Here is a 19359-nt window from a genome sequence, read left to right as displayed (position 1 = left end):
ATACAATGACCCAGGACAATTCTGAGGGATTTATGGTAAAGATGCTACCCACATTCAGAGGAAGGACTGCAGGAGAGGAAACATATAAGAAAAACAACTGCTTGAACGCATGGGTCGGGGTGGACATGATTGGGGGTGTGGACTCGAAACTACCACACCAATGCAACTACCAACAATTTGGAAATTGGTCTTGATCAAGGACACATGACAAAACTAGTGGAAATGCGCATTGGCCATGGGTAGGGGGGGTGTGGGGGGGGTTGAAGGGGAAAGGAGGAGCATGAATCATGTAACCATGTTAAAAATGAATATTAATAAATGTTTAAAAAAAAAACAATATTGTGAATTGATTCCAAGGTGTAAGAGTGCTAATGGCTAGGCAATGGGAATTAAGTGACTTGCCCAAGTTCACACAGTTAGGAAGTGTCTGAGGCCAAATCTGAAACCAGGACCTTCCTTCTCTAGGCCTTAGCACTTAAAGACAATTGCCCAGTATCCTTTTCTGGAGAGGCAATCAATTGATAAGTATTTATTAAGTGCCTATTATATATCAGGTACTTGGAATACAAAGACAAAAATGAAATAATCCTTGCCCTCAAAGAGATTAGAGTCTACTGGGGTTGCAGAAAGGGAAAACACTGTACATATAAGTTCTAACAAAATCTTTACAAATTAAATGCAAGGTAATTTACTGGGAAGAGACCATAAATAGCTGAAAAGGTCAAGGAAAGAGTCATGTAAAAAGTGATGTTTAAGCTGAAATTTGAAGGAAAAAGGGGATTCTAAGAGGCAGAGGTGAAGAGATCACATTTTAGTCACGTGGAACAATCGATCAAAGAAATAGAATACAGAGTACTACAAGTGAACGGATCTGGTTGAATCTCAGAGAATGAAAAAGGAGTAATGGTGAGAAAGGAAGGTTGGAGCCAAACTGTGAAGGGCTTTGAAAGAAAAATAGAAATTATACATGATCCTAAAAGCTGTAGGGAGACACTTGATAGGTACATTACATAGACAGAACTGCACTATAGGAAATCACTTCAGTAGTTGTGTGAAAGATAGAATAAGGAGAGCTTTAAGGCCAAAAGACGAATTAAGAGGTTTTGCAAAGGTCCAGGAAAGAGATGATATTGACCTCTACTGGCTAGTAGCTACTCATGTAGCCATGAGTGGAGAGAAAACAATATATTTGAGGGATACTTTAGTGGAATAACAAGATTTAGCAACTGTGAATGGATATTGAGAAGGGGGAAAGAGATAATAAATCATTAAGGATAATGCCAAAGTTGCAAATCTTGATGACTGGAAAGACAGTGGATTCCCTCATTGGAAACAAGGATATTCATTAAAAGGGCGAGTTTCAGGGGATCTATACTCAATTCTCTTTTGGACACTGAGTTTGAGAAGCCTACCTGAATCCAGCTTAAAATATCCAATAGGTCACCAACCCTATTAGATTAAGACTAAATTTATATATTTGGGAGACATCTCTACCGAGAGAACAATGCCTTAAGGAGCTAATGAGGGCACAAAAAGTAGAGCAGCAGTTCTTAAAACTTTTTTGTACCATGAATCCCTGTTTGTTGTCTAATGAAACTTGTAGATATCTCAGAATAATACTTTCACATGTACAAAAACACATGGGATGCTAAAGGAAATCATACCAAAATAATTAATAAACCATTAAAAAAATTAAGTCACCCTAGGTCAATGATGGTAAACCTTTTAGAGACTGGGTATAGTTCCTCCCCCCCAAGCCCAATCCCAACCCCCAAGCCTATGTGTGTGTCCTCCCCTCCCCCACCCCAGTCTGAGTTTCTTGTTGCCACAAGAAGAAAAGTTCCCCCTGCTGGGCAGAGGGGCAGGTCAAGTGAAAAGATGTCCTCAGGGTTAGGGTTAAGGTTAGAAACTAATTTAGGGTCAAGGTTAGAAACAAATTTAGGATTAGGGTTAGAAATGAATTTAAGGTTAGGGTTAGAAATGAAGTTAGGGTTAGGGTTAGGAAGGGGAGTAGTCCAAGAGCTCCACTCCGCTCCAGCTCTACTGCTTGTGACCCACCCACATTACACCATACACAGGAGGGAGAAAACAATCCCACTGGGCTGCTAAGCAAAGGGACAGGTCAAGTGAAAAATTGTCTTCAGGTTGATGGAGAGGGGGAGGGGAGCAGCTCCACCCAATTTCCTTTGCCTTTCTAGTAACAAACTCAGGTAGAAGACACACCTGTGCCTTCAGAGAGGTCCCAGCATGCCTCTTCTGGTGTACATGCCATAGGTTCACCATCATGGCTGAGAAGACTGAGATGATCAGATGTGAAATTTCTTATCTTCCCTCCTTCTATTCCTAATATTTTGGCTTCTCCTTCCCTCCAGCCACAAAAGATATCCTTAACACTAAATCTATCCCTTTTACCTGGATTCTTGACCCTATTTTTTCCCACCTCCTATAGGACTTCCTTACTCTAACACTTCTATAATTTCTCAGTTATCTTCCATTTCTCCCTCACTATTGCCTCTTACCCATTTACCTACAAATGTGCTTACGTTTTCCTAGTCCTAAAAAAGCATTCCTTTGACCATGTTCTTTCAGATTAACATCCCACCTCATTCACCTGCAGTGCTAAATTTCTGAAAAAGTAGCCTTCACCTGATGTATTTCATCCTCACAATAAACTTCTCTTGAAACCCTCATTATGTGGCCTCAATCACCATCACTCAAACTGCTTTTAAAAGTTACTAATGACCTCCGTATGTATGAAATTCAAAGGCCTTTTCCCAGGTTTCATTATCTTTAGCCACTATCAAGCTTCTGAAACAATTTACCACTATGTAGGACAGTAGAGTATTGGGCCTAGATTCAGAAATACCTAAATTCAAATGTAACCTCAATAAATTTACTGTGTGCAAGTCATTTAATCTTTGCCAGCTGTTTCCTAAACGGTCTAAACTTTGCTCAAGAACCATGAGGCTCAAGTCAAATACTTATAAAATGCTTAGCACAGAACCTGACACACAGTAAATGCTAGTTTCCTTCCTTCCTTTCTCCTATTCCCTTTTCTAAATTACACCTTTTCAGATTTCTTCAGTGACTCCTTATCTTCTTCCTGAATTAAATGTGGGGTTTCCCCAAAAGTATGTTATTGGTTCTCTTCTATTTCTATATTCTCTCTTTGGCCATTTCAATCACTCCCATGGTTTCAACTGCTACTTCTGTGCTAATGACTTCCAAATATCTCTCTAGTGCTGATATTTCTTCTGGACTTCAGACTCTTAATTAAACCTGGAAAAGGACATCCACATGTTCATGTCTGCTCAAATATCCCAGTCTCCTAGTTTATCAACCCCTTCAACTTCTACAATGTCTACTATCTAAACCGTCACTCCACTTCAGCCATATATGGAGATGATCATACTCATGATCTTCTCATCACCCATAAATGTTCTACTTCTTTAATTGGGAGTCCTTAAAATAACTCTGATGAAAGTCTCCTATTCTTCCATTTCTTACTGTGTCTTCTTCCTAAACCTAATCTTAATCTTCATATTGACCTCCATTTATCCTCCATCTCTCAATGTTCTCCTGGGCTTCTCTCTCACTCTCTGGCTTCACTTTCTTCTCTTCCTAATACTGATCCTACAGTTAAATGGCTCAATTACACACTGTCTTCTCTGCTCAAATCTCTTACCCTCCTGTCCAAATATTTCTGCTCAAATCCTTTGCCACTAAAACCTTGCCAAATCCCAACCTTGCATTCTACTTACTATATGTACAATCATTTGTCTATTTCTCATATGCTACTGAAAAAAACTGAAAAAAAAAACCCCTCACTTAAACAAGATATTGAATCTTTTCCTCTTTCCTAAATGACTACTATGAGAAATGGCTGATCTAAACCTTTCCATCTCTCAAGCCACTTATACCATTTTCATCCTCCTCTCCCTCAAGAGAGGTCTGCCCAGCTCCAAAATATTGTATCAACTATACCTTCTCATTAATTCTACTTCATCTCCAATAATGCTTTAGTTTTAAAATATTAACTCCTAGAAATGCCATTATCACTAAATTCAACTAAAAACAAAAAAAAGCATATGTCCCATGAAGTTCTAATGTCACCTGTATGAAGTAGACAAGAGGTCTGGACTTGAGAATCAGAAAAAGATTTAAGATCAGTTCCACTTCAGTCACTGACTCAGCTCAGTTTCCTTATCTATAAAACAGGAGATTGAAATAGATGACCTCTAAGGTCCTTTCAAGCAATAAATCTAATATCCTAAATATAAACTATAGCTTTTTACTAAACCACTACCAGTCTTAAGAGACTTGGACATGATTCTATTTTAAGCAGTAACTTTACCTCATTATTAGACCGCATTGTTTTAGGTTCATGGATTGAACAAAATGGGCCAGTTTTCCATGCCTCTGTGTCTCCACAGTCACAAAATCCTCCTCCAGTAGAAGTATGCATCTAAACAAAAAAATAAGAATGATCTTTTATTAAAATTAAAACACATTAAGACAAATATATAATTCAACAAAAATACTTACTGGCATTTCAGATATAGTGGTCTTTAAAATGTATTTCTAAATACCTAAAAATAATTCTGATTTAATAAAAACTAGCACTTCACAGAGAAATATAGGTCCCAGAAGTTTGAGTTTTAAAAGGTTTTTTTTTTTGCTTTAAAATTTCTTTTAGCTCTAATAATGAAAGAGAAAAAATAGAAATACAAATAGTATAAATTTAATTTATAAAAATAAACTTTAAATAACAGGTATGTTTAAAGAATGAGGTGTTCTGGCTAATGCAACTAATTATTCAACAGATTAAAAAAACTTTACTGGTAAAAATCTTTCAAAGTGCATTTAACCTGTTTTCCCACTCTTATAAATACAACATACTAAAGATAAATTAATATTTCTTTAACAATTAAGCTTACTATATTTCAAGATTATGAATGTCAGTTCCCATTATCTGATATTATACATCTTACAATTAATATTTACTAGGCACCTCTGTATCAATGTACTGTGCAATATACAAAGAAAACGAAGGCAAAAAAGAAATAAGTTTCCACCCAAAAAGAATATACATTTTATTGGGGGAAACAACATATAGATATTTAATTAGATTAAAAAATACAAATAATTTTGGGAAAGGCATTTAATACAACTGCAAGATCAGAAAATAACTCATTTATATGGTGGTATTTGAGCAGATTTTTTTTTAATTGAAAAACAGTATGCTTCAATCTACATCTAGACTCCATCAGTTCTTGATAGCATTTTATTATATTTAGTCCTTCAGAATTGCTGTGGATCACTGTATTGATAAGAATAGCTAAGTCTTTCACAGTTGATCATTCCTACAATATTGATGTTACTGTAAAATGTTCTTCTGGTTCTTCTCACTTCACTCTGCATCAGTTCAGGTTGTTTTTTTTAATCATCCTGCTTATCGTTTCTTATAGTACAACAGTATCCCATTACAGTCATATACAATTTGTTTAGCCACTCCCAAGTTGATAGACATCTCCTCAATTTCCAATTCTTTGCCAGCACATAAAGAACTGACATAAATATTTTTAAACAAATAGTTCTTTTTCCTTTTTATTTATTTTTTTAATCTTTGGGTATAGACCTAGTAATAGTATTGTCAGGTCAAAGGATATGTACAGTTTTGTAGCCCTTTGGGCATAATTCCAAATTGCCAGATCACTTTACAACTTCACCAACAACGCATTAATGTCCATCAGTTTGACACATCCCCTCCAATGTTTATTATTTTCCTTTACTACCAGTCAAATCTGATAGGTGTGAGGTGGTTCCTCAGTTTGCTTTTTTTAAACCCTTACATTCCATCTTAGAATCAATACTGCATATTGGTTCTAAGGCAGAAGAGTGGTAAGGACTAGGCAATGGGGGTCAAGTGACTTGCCCAGGGTCACACAGCTAGAAGTGTCTAAGGCCAGATTTGAAGCCAAGACCTCCCATCTCTGGGTCTGGCTCTCAATCCACTAAGCCACCCAGCTGCCCCTAGTACTTCAGGTTTAATTTGCCTTTCTCTAATCAACAGTGATTTAGAACATTTTTTCATATGACTAGATAGCTTTGATTTCATCTGAAAACTGCCTGTTCACATCCTTTGACCACCTGTCAATTGGAAAATGACTTGTATTCCTACAAATTTGACTTAGTACTTTATATATTTGATAAATGAGGCTTTTATCAGAGAAACTTGCTATAAATATTTTTCCTAGTTTAGTTTCCCTTCTAATCTTGGTTGCATTGGTTTTGTTCATATAAAAGCATTGAAACTTAATATAATCAAAATTCCTCATTTACATTTCATAATGTTATATATTTCTTGTTTGGTCGGTCATAAAGTCTTTCCTCATCTATATATCTAACAACTATTCTATGCTCCCCCAATTTGCATATGGTATCACCTTTTAGTTTAAAACATATAACTATTTTGACCTTATCTTGGTATAGGCTATAAGATCTATCCTTAGTTTCTGCTATACTATTTTACAGTTTCCCCAGCAGTTTTTTGTCAAACAGTAAGTTCTTGTCCTATAAACTGGGATCTTTGGGTTTATCAAACACTAGATTGCTATGGCTGTGTACAATGGAATATTGTGTACCTAATCTATCATTCTGTTTCTTAACCAGTACCAGATTATTTTGATGATTACTGCTTTAGGGTACAGTTTGAGATCCGGTATAGATAGACCAACTTCCTTGACATTCTCCCCACTGTCACTCTATTAATTCCTTTCATATTCTTGACCTTTTCTTCTTCCAGTTGAATTTTGTTATTTTTTTCTAGCGCTATAAAATAATTTTTGGGCAGTTTGATTGACATGGTAGTCAATAGGTAGGTTAATTTAGGCAAAATTGTCATTTTTAATACATTGGCTCAGCGTACCCAAGAGCAATTACATTTTCCAATTGTTTAGATTTGACCTTGTATGAAATGTTTTGTAATTGTGTTCACATAATTTCTGTTTGTCTTGGCAAGTAGACTACCAGGTATTTTGTACTCTCTGGAGTTATTTTAAGTGGAATTTCTCTTATCTTTTTCTGCTGGACTTTGTTGGTAATATATAGAAATGCTGATAATTTATGTGGGCTTATTTTGTATCCTGCAGCTTTGCTAAAATTATTAGTTCTTTCAACTAGTTTTTTTTAGTTGAGTCTCTAGGATTCTCTAAGTATACTATACCAACATATCATCTGCAAGAAGTGATGGCTTATACTTCCCTCATTGCTTATTTCAATTACTTCAATTTCTCTTTCTCCTCTTATTGCTATAGGCATTTCTAGTATTTTTTTCCACTTGAAAATTTTTATTTAATTAATTTATAATATTTTCCCATGGTTACATGATTCATATTCTTTCCCTCTCCTCCTCCCACCCCCCTCCCATAGCCAACAAGCAATTCCACCGGGTTTTTTGGTGTCACTGATCAAGACCCATTTCATATTATTAATATTTGCATTAGGGTGATCACTTAGAGCAGTGATTCCCAAAGTGGGTGCCACCGCCCCCTGGTGGGTGCTGCAGCGATCCAGGGCGCGGTGATGGCCACAGGTAAATTTATCTTTCCTATTAATTGCTATTAAAATTTTAAAAAAAATTAATTTCCAGGGGTCTAAGTAATGTTTTTCCTGGAAAGGGGATAGTAGGCCAAAAAACTTTGGGAACCACTGGCTTAAAGTCTATATCCCCAATCATCCCCATCGACCCATGTGATCAAGCAGTTGTTTTTCTTCTGTGGTTTCTACTTCTACAGTTCTTTCTCTGGATGTGAATAGTATTCTTTCTCATAAGTCCCTCAGAATTTTCCTGGATTATTGCACTGCTGCTAGTAGAGAAGTCCATTACATTTGACTGTGCAATATCTCTGTGTATAAGGTTCTGTTTCTGCTCTCTTCACTCTACATCAATTCCCGGAAGTTGTTGCTGTTCATATGGAATTCCTCCAGTTCATTATTCCTTTCTTGCTGATGGCTTTAGATAGATATTACTGGGGGAAAGTAGGTGGCTCAGTGGATTGAAAGCCAGGCTCAGAGATGAGAGGTCCTGGATTCACATTTGACCTCTAACACTTCTAGCTATATGACCCTGGGCAAGTCACTTAACTCCCAATGCCTACCCCTTACTGATCTTCTGCCTTAGAATTAATAGGTAAGGGTTTAAAAATAATAGATATTACTTATATTTTAAGGAAAGGCCAATTTATTCCTATGCTCTATAGTCTTTTTAATAGGAAGGGGTGTTGTATTTTGTCAAAAGCTTTTTCTGCGTCTACTGAGATAATCCTGATCTCTGCTGGCTTTGTTATTAATATGGCCAACTATTCTGCTGCATTCTGCTGCATTCCTGGAATAAATCCCACCAAGTTACAGTGAATGATCTTTGCGATACATACAATTTACTTATTAGTAAATTTTTGCATCAATATCGATTAAGAAAATTGGTACATAATTTTCTTTCTCTATTTTTGCACTTCCTGACTTATATATCAGCACCATATTTATATCATAAAAAGAATTTGGTAATAGGACTTTTGCTTTGCCTATTTTTTCCAAATAGTTTTACACAGTATTGGAATTAATTGTTCCCTAAATGTTTGGTAGAATTCACTTGTGAATCCATCAAGCCCTGGAGATTTTTCTTAGTGAGTTCAATTTCTTTTTCTGAGATGGATTTGTTTAAGTGTTATATTTCCCCATCTGTTAATCTAAGGAATTTAAGTTTTTGTAAATATTCATCCATTTTGCTTAGATTTTCAGATTTATAGGTATATAATTGGGCAAAATAACTAATGATTATCTTAATTTTCATTTCACTGATAGTGAATTTGCCCTTTTCATTATTGATACTGGTAATATGATTTTCTTCTTTCCTTTTTTAATCAAAGTAATCAGTGGTCTATCTATTTTGCTTATTTTTTCATAAAACCAATTCTTTGTCATTTATTACTTCAGTGGTTTTCTTACTTTCAATTTTCTTTCTTTGATTTTTCAGGATTTCCATCTGGCATTTAATTGGATATTTTTCATTTCTTCTTTTCCTAATTTTTTTTTAAACCCTTGTACATCGGTGTATTGTCTCATAGGTGGAAGAGTGGTAAGGGTGGGCAATGGGGGTCAAGTGACTTGCCCAGGGTCACACAGCTGGGAAGTGGCTGAGGCCGGGTTTGAACCTAGGACCTCCTGTCTCTAGGCCTGACTCTCACTCCACTGAGCTACCCAGCTGCCCCCTTTTCCTAATTTTTTTAGTTGCATGCCTAATTCATTGATCTGCTTTTTCTCTTTTATTGATGTAAGAGTTTAGAAATATAAATTTTCCCCTAAGTATTGCTTTGGCTGCACCCCCAAAATGTTGCTATGTATTCTCATTATTATCATTCTCTTTGGTGAAGTTATTGTTTCTATGATTTGTTCTCTGAACCACCCATTCTTTAATAATAGTTTCCAATTCATTTTTAACTTGTCTTTCCATGGACCTTTATTGATTTTAATTTATGCTGCATTATGATCTAAAATGATGCATCTATTATTTGTTTTTCTGTATTTAGCTGTGAGCTTTTTTTATGCTGTAACATATGGTCAATTTTTGTGTAAGTGCCATGGACCACTGAGAAGAAGATATATTCCTTTCTATTCCCATTCAATTTTCCCTAGAGATCTATTAAATCTAACTTTTCTAAAACTCCTTAATTTACCTTCTTAATCTCTTTGCTGTTTGTTTTTAGGTTAGGTTAGGTTAATCTAATTCTGAGAGGAGAAAGTTGAAGTCTCCCAATAGGATAATTTAACTATTTCCTCCTGTAGTTCATTTAATTTCTTCTTTTAAAATTTGGATGCTATACTACTTGGTACATAAATTTAGTATTTATATTACATCATTATCTATATCTTTTATCAAGATGTAATTTCCTTTCTTATCTCTTTTAATTAGATCTATTTTTGTTTTAGTTTTGTCTGAAATCATGATTGCTATCCCTGTATTTTTTTTTACTTTAGCTGAAGCATAATAGATTCTTCTCCAGCCACTTTCCCTTGCTCTATGGGAGAGCTCCGTGCTTCAAACATATTGTAGAATTCTGGGTTTTAGTCCACTTTGTTAAATGCTTCTATTTTATGGGTGAGTTCATTCCATTCACAATCACAGTTATGATTACTAACTTTATATTTCACATGCCATCATATTTCCCTTTTATCTTACTCTTTTTTCTTTGTTTCTCCTCACAATGTTCTGCTTCTAATTGTTTCCCAATTCACCCTCCATTCTATTAGCCCCTCATCATTTTCTTATTCCTTCCTACTTCCCTGGAGGGTAAAATAGATTTCTATACCCATATGAATATAGATGCAATTCCCTCTCAAAGCTAATTCTGGTGAAAGTAAGGTTTAAGCACTGCCAGTCACCACCCTCATCCTCCTCTCCATTGAAATAGCTTTTGTGGGCCTCCCGAGTGAGATGATTTACTCCATTCTACCTCTCCCTACCCTCTTCTCTTAGTGAAATATCCTTTTTCACCCTTTATGTCATCATAGTCAACCTATTCCCACATCCTCTGTCTATACATAATCCTTCTAATTGCCCTAATTATGAAAAAACTCTTAAGAGTTATAAGTACCATCTTCCAATAGAGGAATATAAGCATTTTGACTTTATTGAATTCCTTAAGTTTTCTCTTTCCTGTTTACTTTTTTATGTTTCTCTTATGTCTTGTATCTGAACACCAGTTTTTTGTCAAGAATGCTTAGAAGTCCTCAATTTCATTAAGGGAACATTTTTTCCACTGAAAGAATATATTCAGTTTTATTGTTTGGGTGATTCTTGGTTATAATCCTAGCTACTTTGCCTTCTGCAATATCATATTCCAAGTCATCCAATCCTTTAATGTGGAAGTGGCTAAGTCCCATGTAACTTTGATTGGGATTCCATAATATTTACATTATTTCTTTCTTGCTTCTTGCAGTATTTTCCCTTGGCCTGAGGGCTCTGGAATGTGGTTATAATATTTCTGGGAATTGTCATTTGGGGATCACTTTCAGGAGGTGATCAAATGGATTCTTTCAAATTGTATTTTACCCTCTTTTTCAAGAATATGAGAGCAGTTTTCTTTGATAATTTCTTGTAATGATGTCTAGGCTTTTCTTTATTAATCATAAATTTCAGGTAGTCTAATAATTCTTAAATTATAACTCCTGGAGCTATTGTCCAGATGAGTTGTTTTTCCAATTAGATATTTCATATTTTATTCTATCTTTTCGTTCTTTTGATTTTGTTTTATTGTTTCTTGATGTCTCATGAAATCATTAGCTTCTACTTGCCCAATTCTAGTTTTACAGAATTATTTTCTTCAGTGTGTTTTTGAACCTCATTTTATATCTGGTCAACTCTACCTTTTAAGAAATTCATTCCCTTACCCCCCCAATGAAATGCTATACCTCCATTTCCATTTGACTAATTCTGTATTTCAAGAAAGTTTTTTTTCTGTGGATTTTTGTCTCTTTTACCATATGGTCAATTATATTTTTAAAGTGCTATTTTTTTGTGCCTCTTTCTGTAAGTTTTTGACCCTTTCTTACATTGCTTTCACTTCTTTCTCCCATTTTTCCTGTCTCTTTTATTTGATTTTTTAAATACTTTTTTGACCTCTTCCAGAGTCTGAGATCAATTCCCATTAAAAAAAAAAAGTTTTGCATGTAGTTACTTTAATCTCATTCACCCCTTATGAGTTTATGCCTTACTCTTCCTTATCTCCATAATTTCTATGGTTAGGGCTTTTTTTTTTTTTAATATTTGCTAATTTTCTCAGCCTATTTATTTTTAAAAAAATTTTTTTAAAAACCCTTACCTTCTGTCTTGGAGCCAAAGCAGAAGAGTGGTAAGGGTAGGCAATGGGGGTCAAGTGGCTTGCCCAGGGTCACACAGCTGGGAAGTGTCTGAGGCCAGATTTGAACCCAGAACCTCCCATCTCTGGGTCTGGTTCTCAATACCCTGAGCCACCCAGGTGCCCCCCCTCCCTGGCCTATTTCTTGACTTTTATATTTATCTTAAAGGTGGGCTCTGTTCTCAAGGTAGAGAGAACACTCTCTTAAACTTCAGTTTTTTCTTGTTGTTACCCTCAGGTCTAGTTCTGAGTATCTGCAAATTTTACTTTTTCTAAGGTAGTATGACGGTCTGTGGCCTGAGAGCTTTGGAAGCTGCCTCCCACAGCTGATCCAGACTCCGATAAGCCTGCTGCTGGCTGGCATTGTCAAGCACACTATGGGGTGTCTTGTGGTGGGATTCAGGGTTTCACTGTAGACTTGAGCCTCATTGGGGTGGGGGGTGAGAGGGATAGGGGGTATGTGTGGAACTTTGAGGGGTGAGGGTAGGGATGTCCTATTGGCTTAGGTAGAGTCACAGGAGGTCTCAATGATGGCTTGGGTTAGGACTCAGAACCTTGAGCAGTGGGGGAGGTAGGAGCTTTGCTGTTGGCTTGTGCCAGGGCTTGTTGGTGGGGCCAGGGTGCAATCCCCTCTCATTCCAGCAAAACATACCTTTTCTGTCTATTTTCCAAGTAATCTTCTGCAGGAAAATTGTCTTACCCTATCCTCTTGTCAGTTCTGCCTCTCTAGTATTCATTTTGAAGCAAAAATTTAAGGTTGGTTGGAGGACATTTTCAGAGAAGTTTGGGTTTTCATGCCTCTATTCTGCCATCTTGGCTCTGCCTCTCCATACTTTCTTTTGGAGCCTCCCCTTGAGGTGAGCTTTTGAAAGAAACTAGGAATTCTAAGAGGTTGTGGAAAGAAATGCAATTTAGGAATGGGGGACAGTCTGAGCAAAGGTACAAAGATAAGTGATAGAATGTCATGTCTGAGGGCTAGAAAGAATTCTAGACCAGACTAGAATATGAAACTAGATCAGAGAGTGAAGAGAGTAACAATATATTGTAAGAATGGAAAAAGAAATTGGACTCAGGTTGTGAAAAGCATATATACAACAGGATATTATACCCTGGATTTTTGCATTTAAAAAAAAATCCCTCTTATAAGCTTGTTTTCTAGTGGATATGCCTTTCTCCTGAAAGGAGAATACCAAAAAAATAAAAATAAATAAATTATATGTATATGTATATATAAAATTCCTGATTAAAGCTCTATAGTAAACGAACAAAACAGGTGAAGATATAAGATTATAGATGTAAAGCTATAAGGAACTTTAGAAGTCAATCAGTCCAACCCCCTCATTTTATAGATGAGGAAACTGAGGCCCATAGTGGTATATGATCTGCCTAAGGTCATGCAAGGAGTGAGTGACAGAAGAGACAAAAAAATGAATAAGCTATTGTGGGCATCATCACCTTCTTCATAATCAACTTAAGAGTTAAAAGGAACCTTAGAAGTAATCTTTACCAGCAAGGAATTTAAGCCACAGAGGTTCAGCAACTTGACCAAAACTAAACAGGTAATATGTGCCAGAGCCAAAAGTCAAGTATTCTAAATCTAACTCCTAGACTCCTGTATTGACTATAGAAAAATATTACATATGCAAATATCTGTAAATATATCTATTTATAATCTTGTTGTTTAAAGGAAATTAGAAAGTTAAATAAAATATGCTATCCAGAAGAATGCTTTATTCCATTAGCTGTGAGTCTTACTACACATAATTAATGACAGTCAACTGGAGGGCCTCAAATGCAAACAAACTTTTGTTGATCAAATGGTGTCACTATTTTTTCTGTGATGATCTTATTCCCTTATTGCCCTTTATGTCCAGAGTACTGTTCACTTGAACTATATGTTAAAAGGCTGCTCAACCCTTAGAGACTTAGGAAGACCAAAGTAGATTTCTTAATTAACTTGTTCAGAGATGAAAATCCCAAAAGAAAAATTTTATCTCTTCAAGCCAATGTCTAAGATCCCTTTCAGCTCTAAAATTCTCCTAAGTCAATATATATAATCTTTCCAAATCATCTTAATATTGTTATTAAAAGGAAAAATATTGGTAATCATCAACAACAAAATCAAATAACCATATAGAATATGAGCAAAATTTTATTCAAAACCTTTAGTCTTTAAAAAAAATCAAGAGAACCAGGGGAGGCAGGTGATTCAGTAAATATAGAACCAGGTCTGGAGATATGAGGTCCTGGGCTCAAATCTGGCTTCAGACACTTCCTAGCTTTGTGAACCTGAGAAAGTCACTTAAACTCTACTGTCTAGCCCTTAATACTCTTTTGCTTTAAAATCAATACTTAGTATTGATTCTAAGACAAAAGGTAAGGGTTAAAAAAAAAAAGAAGCAAACAAATTTTAAAATTCAACCAAACCTTATAACGATGATTTTTGTGAACACTGTTCTGGAAACAGTTCATGCAGAGGACACATGTTGGATCAATTGCACAATCCCTAAAGAAGAGATTTCAAGTTAGTTATTATAAGTTTCAGATCCATAGCATTTCAAGAAAAGATCTACATAGGTAAGCTTAAAATAACAGACTGAATTAAATATATATATATACCATATTTATATAAAGAAATGAATGTCATGACCTTTGATAAATAATAGTTTATATTTATAGGGCAAGTTAAAAGTTTACAAATCTCTTCCAACAACCCTATGAGGTAGATAGTGTGTATTTTTATCTTTTTTTTACAGATGGAGAAACTAAGGTAAGTAAGGTCATACCCCATATTATATATTATATCTGTCCAAGATTTCATAACAAATAGTGCATCCAAGACTAGATCCTGGGCCCTCAAAATCCAAAGAGCTTTCTGCTATACCATTGGCAGGAGCAGGGAAGGCAAGATCAGAATATCTCCATTGTTGGGAAATTCTCATACTTTTAGGGTAGATTTAAGTTTTATAAATACAAAAACGTTATTTAAAGCTAAGCTTGGTGAATTAATAGGGATGATCAAACTGAATATTATTATTTAGAGGAGAAAGGAAAAAGGATGATTAAAGATATGAATATAAAGTAATGAAACTTACCTTCTTGTGTCATAAATTGGTTCCAAAAATGAATGTTAACACAAAAATGAATAATATTGAAATGGGTTTTAAGTGATAATATATGTATAACCCAGTGGAATTGCTTGTCAACGCTGGGAGGTGGGAAAGAAGATGAGAGGGAGACAACATGAATCATGTAACCTTGGAAAACTTATGTGTAAATTTATTACTGGACTAAAATAAAAGAAAAAAATGTTTAAATAGTTCCAAAATATTTTGAATAAGGGTAGCTGGACCAGAATAAACATGTAGCTGAAAACCTCCATGTGCAATTAGTTTTTATGTTCATTATATTAAAAAAAAAAGAAAAAAGAAAAGAAAATCTGTGATTACTTAATAGTCTCATCCTATATAATGTGATTTGGGTGGCTAATTTCTGCCCTGCCCTAATATGAAATGTCAGAACATTCCTGCCCAACTGAGAAAATTACTTGCTATTCCAATATCCTATAATCTTCATTTATAAAGAGGTTACATATTTCAAGTTGAGGTTTGTGAAAAGAAAAACTAAATCTTACTCTTGTTTAATCAAAATAATCATCTTTAAAATAAATCACCTTAATATTTTTCAATAGGAAAAAAACAACGGTAAAGAAGAGTTTATTTGCTAACCACCTTTATCAAAATATTATTTGGGGAAGAATGTGAACTTCCTAAAAAGTGTATAAGTAGATTTAAAAAATTTAGTAGTAAACAAAAATTCTTTTGAAATCTAGTGAGCTATTTTAAAAATTGCTGTTCTAAGAGGAGGAAAAAAAAAAGGAAAGGTTAACTTGTAACCTTGGGCATTGCACTTTACCCCTCTACACCTTTTGTTGTTGTAAAATGAAGAAAATTGACAAGATTTTTAAGATCTTTTCCAATTCTAAAGATGTATGATTCTGACTTGAAAAACGAAACATGGCAAGTTCTTTTTTTACTCACTCATTTTATTCTCTTAAGTAGTAGCAAAATAAACTAAACTAGCATGTTAACTTTTCTAAGATATCATTATTTACCTTCATCTAATGCTACTCTATGGAAAAATGCTAAATGATGTCCCAAAAGACAAGCACCTGATATCCTTGATTTTTTGAAAGGTAAAATACAAAACCACTAAAACCTTTTTCAATAGAAGTCTTATCTAATCATTATGGCATAGGAATAGCATTTTGTGGAAACCTGACAACCTTATCTCAACCTTCCCACATATCAGTTTCCTCACTTATAAGATGAGTTGGACTAAATTGTATTCTTAGAATGCTCTAACAATGCCATGATTCTGATTAAAATAAAAATATTCAAGAATTTGAATGAAACCCACTACAAAGTATAATAGTTTTGTCTAACCCCCAAAGCAAATTACTTTAATAGTTAAACTTTTGCTTTTTTGAACTGGTATTGTAAAAATCTTATATACATTGCATATTTTGTTTCCTCTGATGAAATTCTACAAGATAGAAAAGAATACATCTATACTTAACTGATATGTACCTAAATAAAATATTCACAATTCTATGGTAGTTAGAATATAAAAAAAAAAACTAGATCTCAAGTTCTAAACCAAAAGAGTCAAGTTTCAAGCAGGTATAACTAAGAAGAAGACTCTCTAATAGACTGGGCTTTAGGTGGACAATTCTCATAAAGAGCTCTGGTAGCAAAGCTGCTCCCATTTCCTGCTCTCTATATCTTCCTTCCTCCCTGTCCACTACCCTACCCTTATTATACAGCTGAAAGTAAGCAAAGTTTCTTCTACTTCTCTCTCTTTTTGGCAAAGGCAAAAGCCACTGCTTAGATCTTAAAACAACAAAGAGAGAAAATGTGCTGTTAAAATTACTATCAGTGAGAATCTACCAAATATGCTGTATAGGGCAGTCAAAGATCATTAAATAAGTGCTGAAAAGAACAAATATTAAATAAAATTGCAACGTTTTATAAAGAGCCTTTTGAGTTAAGAAGAAACTTTCATCAGCAGCAAACTAAAAAAAGTTCACTACTAAATAACAAGAAGAATTCAGATTACAAATACACTAAGCCAATACATTTCCAGTTCTTACCTACAAGAGTATGTCGTCTCCCCACTTTTGAAAACCTTCCCACAAAGTTGAAATGCTTCACTTTGTTTCAATTTCTCTAAAGAAAGAGCTGGATCTTCTTTAAATAGGTACCATTCCAGTGGAGTTAATATCATCATCTGAGCAGCTTCCTCCTGTTTTTCTAATTCTGGTTCTATTTCATCAAAGTAAATGTCTGGTACAGTTTGTGCCAAATAGTATAAGAAAGCAGAATGAAAATCAACTTGCTGGTGCCACCACTGGAGAAAAAAAAAAAAAGGAGAGTAAAATAATTTATATCTTGAAACACATTACTTCCTGAGAATCTGCAGGCAAAATGAAACCAAACATAATTCTACTTATTCAAAAAAGGGATTAATAAGGTATCTCCTCCTCTGTCTTGACCTCCTCTAACGTCAAAGAAAAATATTTGATGAAAAATCTTGAAAGAATACTCCAAATCACTGAGAAATAAAAATTTTTAAAACTCTGAGGTTTTACCTCTCACTCATCAGGCTAGAAAAGATGATACCTCAATTGGACTAAATGATCTTCTGCTCTAACTCCTCTGATCTTAAGATGACAGAAAGGTTGTAGAAAAAAAGGAGATTTGGTTGAGATCTGGACAAAGGTAAGAGAAAAGGGATCCCAGGCCTGCTCAGGCAAAGGAATCTAGAGCCTACTCAAATGCATCAATCTAGGATCAGCAGACCCCAAGCATAATTTGAATACAACAATCATGAGTAAGCAAGCTAAGTAAGGATATACATAAGAGTTAACAGAATTCTTTTTCATGACTGAGTACACATGGTCAACCATTCTAGTACATCTACTCTTCTCCTCACACCCTGGAGGAAAAGGACCATCTTTGCTAGACTATAATATCAACCCCTTTCATTTTACAGATGTTGAAACTGAGGCCTGGAGAGACTACTGTGCTCACATGAATAGTGTCAGAGGTTGCTTTGGATCTAGATCCTTTGACTGCAAATTCATTTCTTTCCAGTACCGAATTCTGTCTCCTTTTTTCTTCTATTACATTCTTTTGTCTGACATCCTTTTGGATTATTTTTTTCTTATTCCATTGAAGGACTTCATTTTTTAAAGATGTCTTTCTCCTTTAACAATCTGGAAAGCAGGGGCAGCTGGGTAGCAGCAGAGGCTCAGTGGATTGAGAGCCAGGCCTAGAGCCGGGAGGTCCTAAGTTCAAATCTGGCCCCAGATACTTCCTAGCTGTGTGACCCTGGGCAAGTCACTTGACCCCCATTGCCCACCCTTACCACTCTTCTGCCTTGGAGCCAATACACAGTATTGACTTCAAGACAGAAGGTAAGGGTTTAAAAAAACAAAAACAATCTGGAGAGCAACATGTTGTTCTTTCTACGTATTCACTTTCCCTTCTAGTTGGGAAACAACTTGCATGCTATACATACAAAGATGTAAACTGGCATTGACAAAAACACAAATATAGTATATTCTCTGCAGTTTATTACCAAATTACTCTCAATTTGAAGAAATACAACAGGATACTCCCAACCCACTTCTTCATGGAGTTGGGAGGTCCAGAAGTATTGTACATTGCACATGTTTTGGGACTTTTTCAATGCATTGATGAGTTGTGATGATTTTTTGTTATATGGGTTAGGTCAGCAATTCTATAAAATTCTGTAAAAACAAAAATATCAATAAAAACTTATTTTTTAAAAGACTGCTCTCCTTACTTTCTGAAAGCAAGATCCTCAGTTGTCTGTCTTATTTGTTAGTTATGCAGCTGACTACTGGGGGGAACTGCCAGTATATTGGGCATTTTTTTCTTCGGGGGAGAGGGGCCTTTCTTTTTTAATTTTTTTTTTTTGTCAATTACATGCAAAAAACTATTTTTACACTAGATTTTTTAAAATTGTGTCGCAAATTCAATCCCTCCTTCCCCAACCTCTTCTTGAAAAGGCAATTTGTTATAATTTATACATGTGAAATCATGAAAAAAACATTTCCATATTAGCCATGTTACAAAAGAAAATAGACCAAAAAAACAAGAAAAATAAAGAAGTATGCTTCCATCTGCATTCGAACTCTGTAAGTTCTTTCTCTGGTAGTGAAGAGCGCTCTCTCTCTCTCTCTCTCTCTCTCTCTCTCTCTCTCTCTCTCTCTCTCTCTCTCTCTCTCTCTCTCTCTCTCGGGTCGGGGTTACATGGCAGCGACTGGCAAAACGAGAGCCTTGGAGACGCCGCTGCCGCCAACACCACTGGAGACCAGAGCCGACCTTAGGGACTGTCCATGGGCCCTGCTCTGCCT

At 35.3% G+C, this 19359-nt stretch overlaps 1 protein-coding gene across 1 annotated transcript in view; it reads right to left on the bottom strand.

Moving 5' to 3' along the window:
* The window catches only part of UBR1 (ubiquitin protein ligase E3 component n-recognin 1), a 147486-nt gene extending 128843 nt beyond the window's left edge, over positions 1–18643 (bottom strand). Inside the window, exons 1-4 of the mRNA XM_044660018.1 lie at positions 18566–18643; positions 17068–17324; positions 14343–14421; positions 4355–4465 (exon numbers count right to left, since the gene is read on the bottom strand). Of these exons, the coding sequence (XP_044515953.1) occupies positions 4355–4465; positions 14343–14421; positions 17068–17324; positions 18566–18643 (525 nt within the window). The remainder of the gene's footprint in view (positions 1–4354; positions 4466–14342; positions 14422–17067; positions 17325–18565) is intronic.
* Between the last annotated feature and the right edge of the window lie 716 nt (positions 18644–19359).

This window comes from Gracilinanus agilis, chromosome 2 (genome assembly GCF_016433145.1).
Source record: "Gracilinanus agilis isolate LMUSP501 chromosome 2, AgileGrace, whole genome shotgun sequence".
Taxonomy (NCBI): Eukaryota; Metazoa; Chordata; class Mammalia; order Didelphimorphia; family Didelphidae; genus Gracilinanus; species Gracilinanus agilis.
The sequence above is the reverse complement of the archived record's forward strand: the minus strand, read 5'-3'. Positions and strand labels throughout refer to the sequence as shown.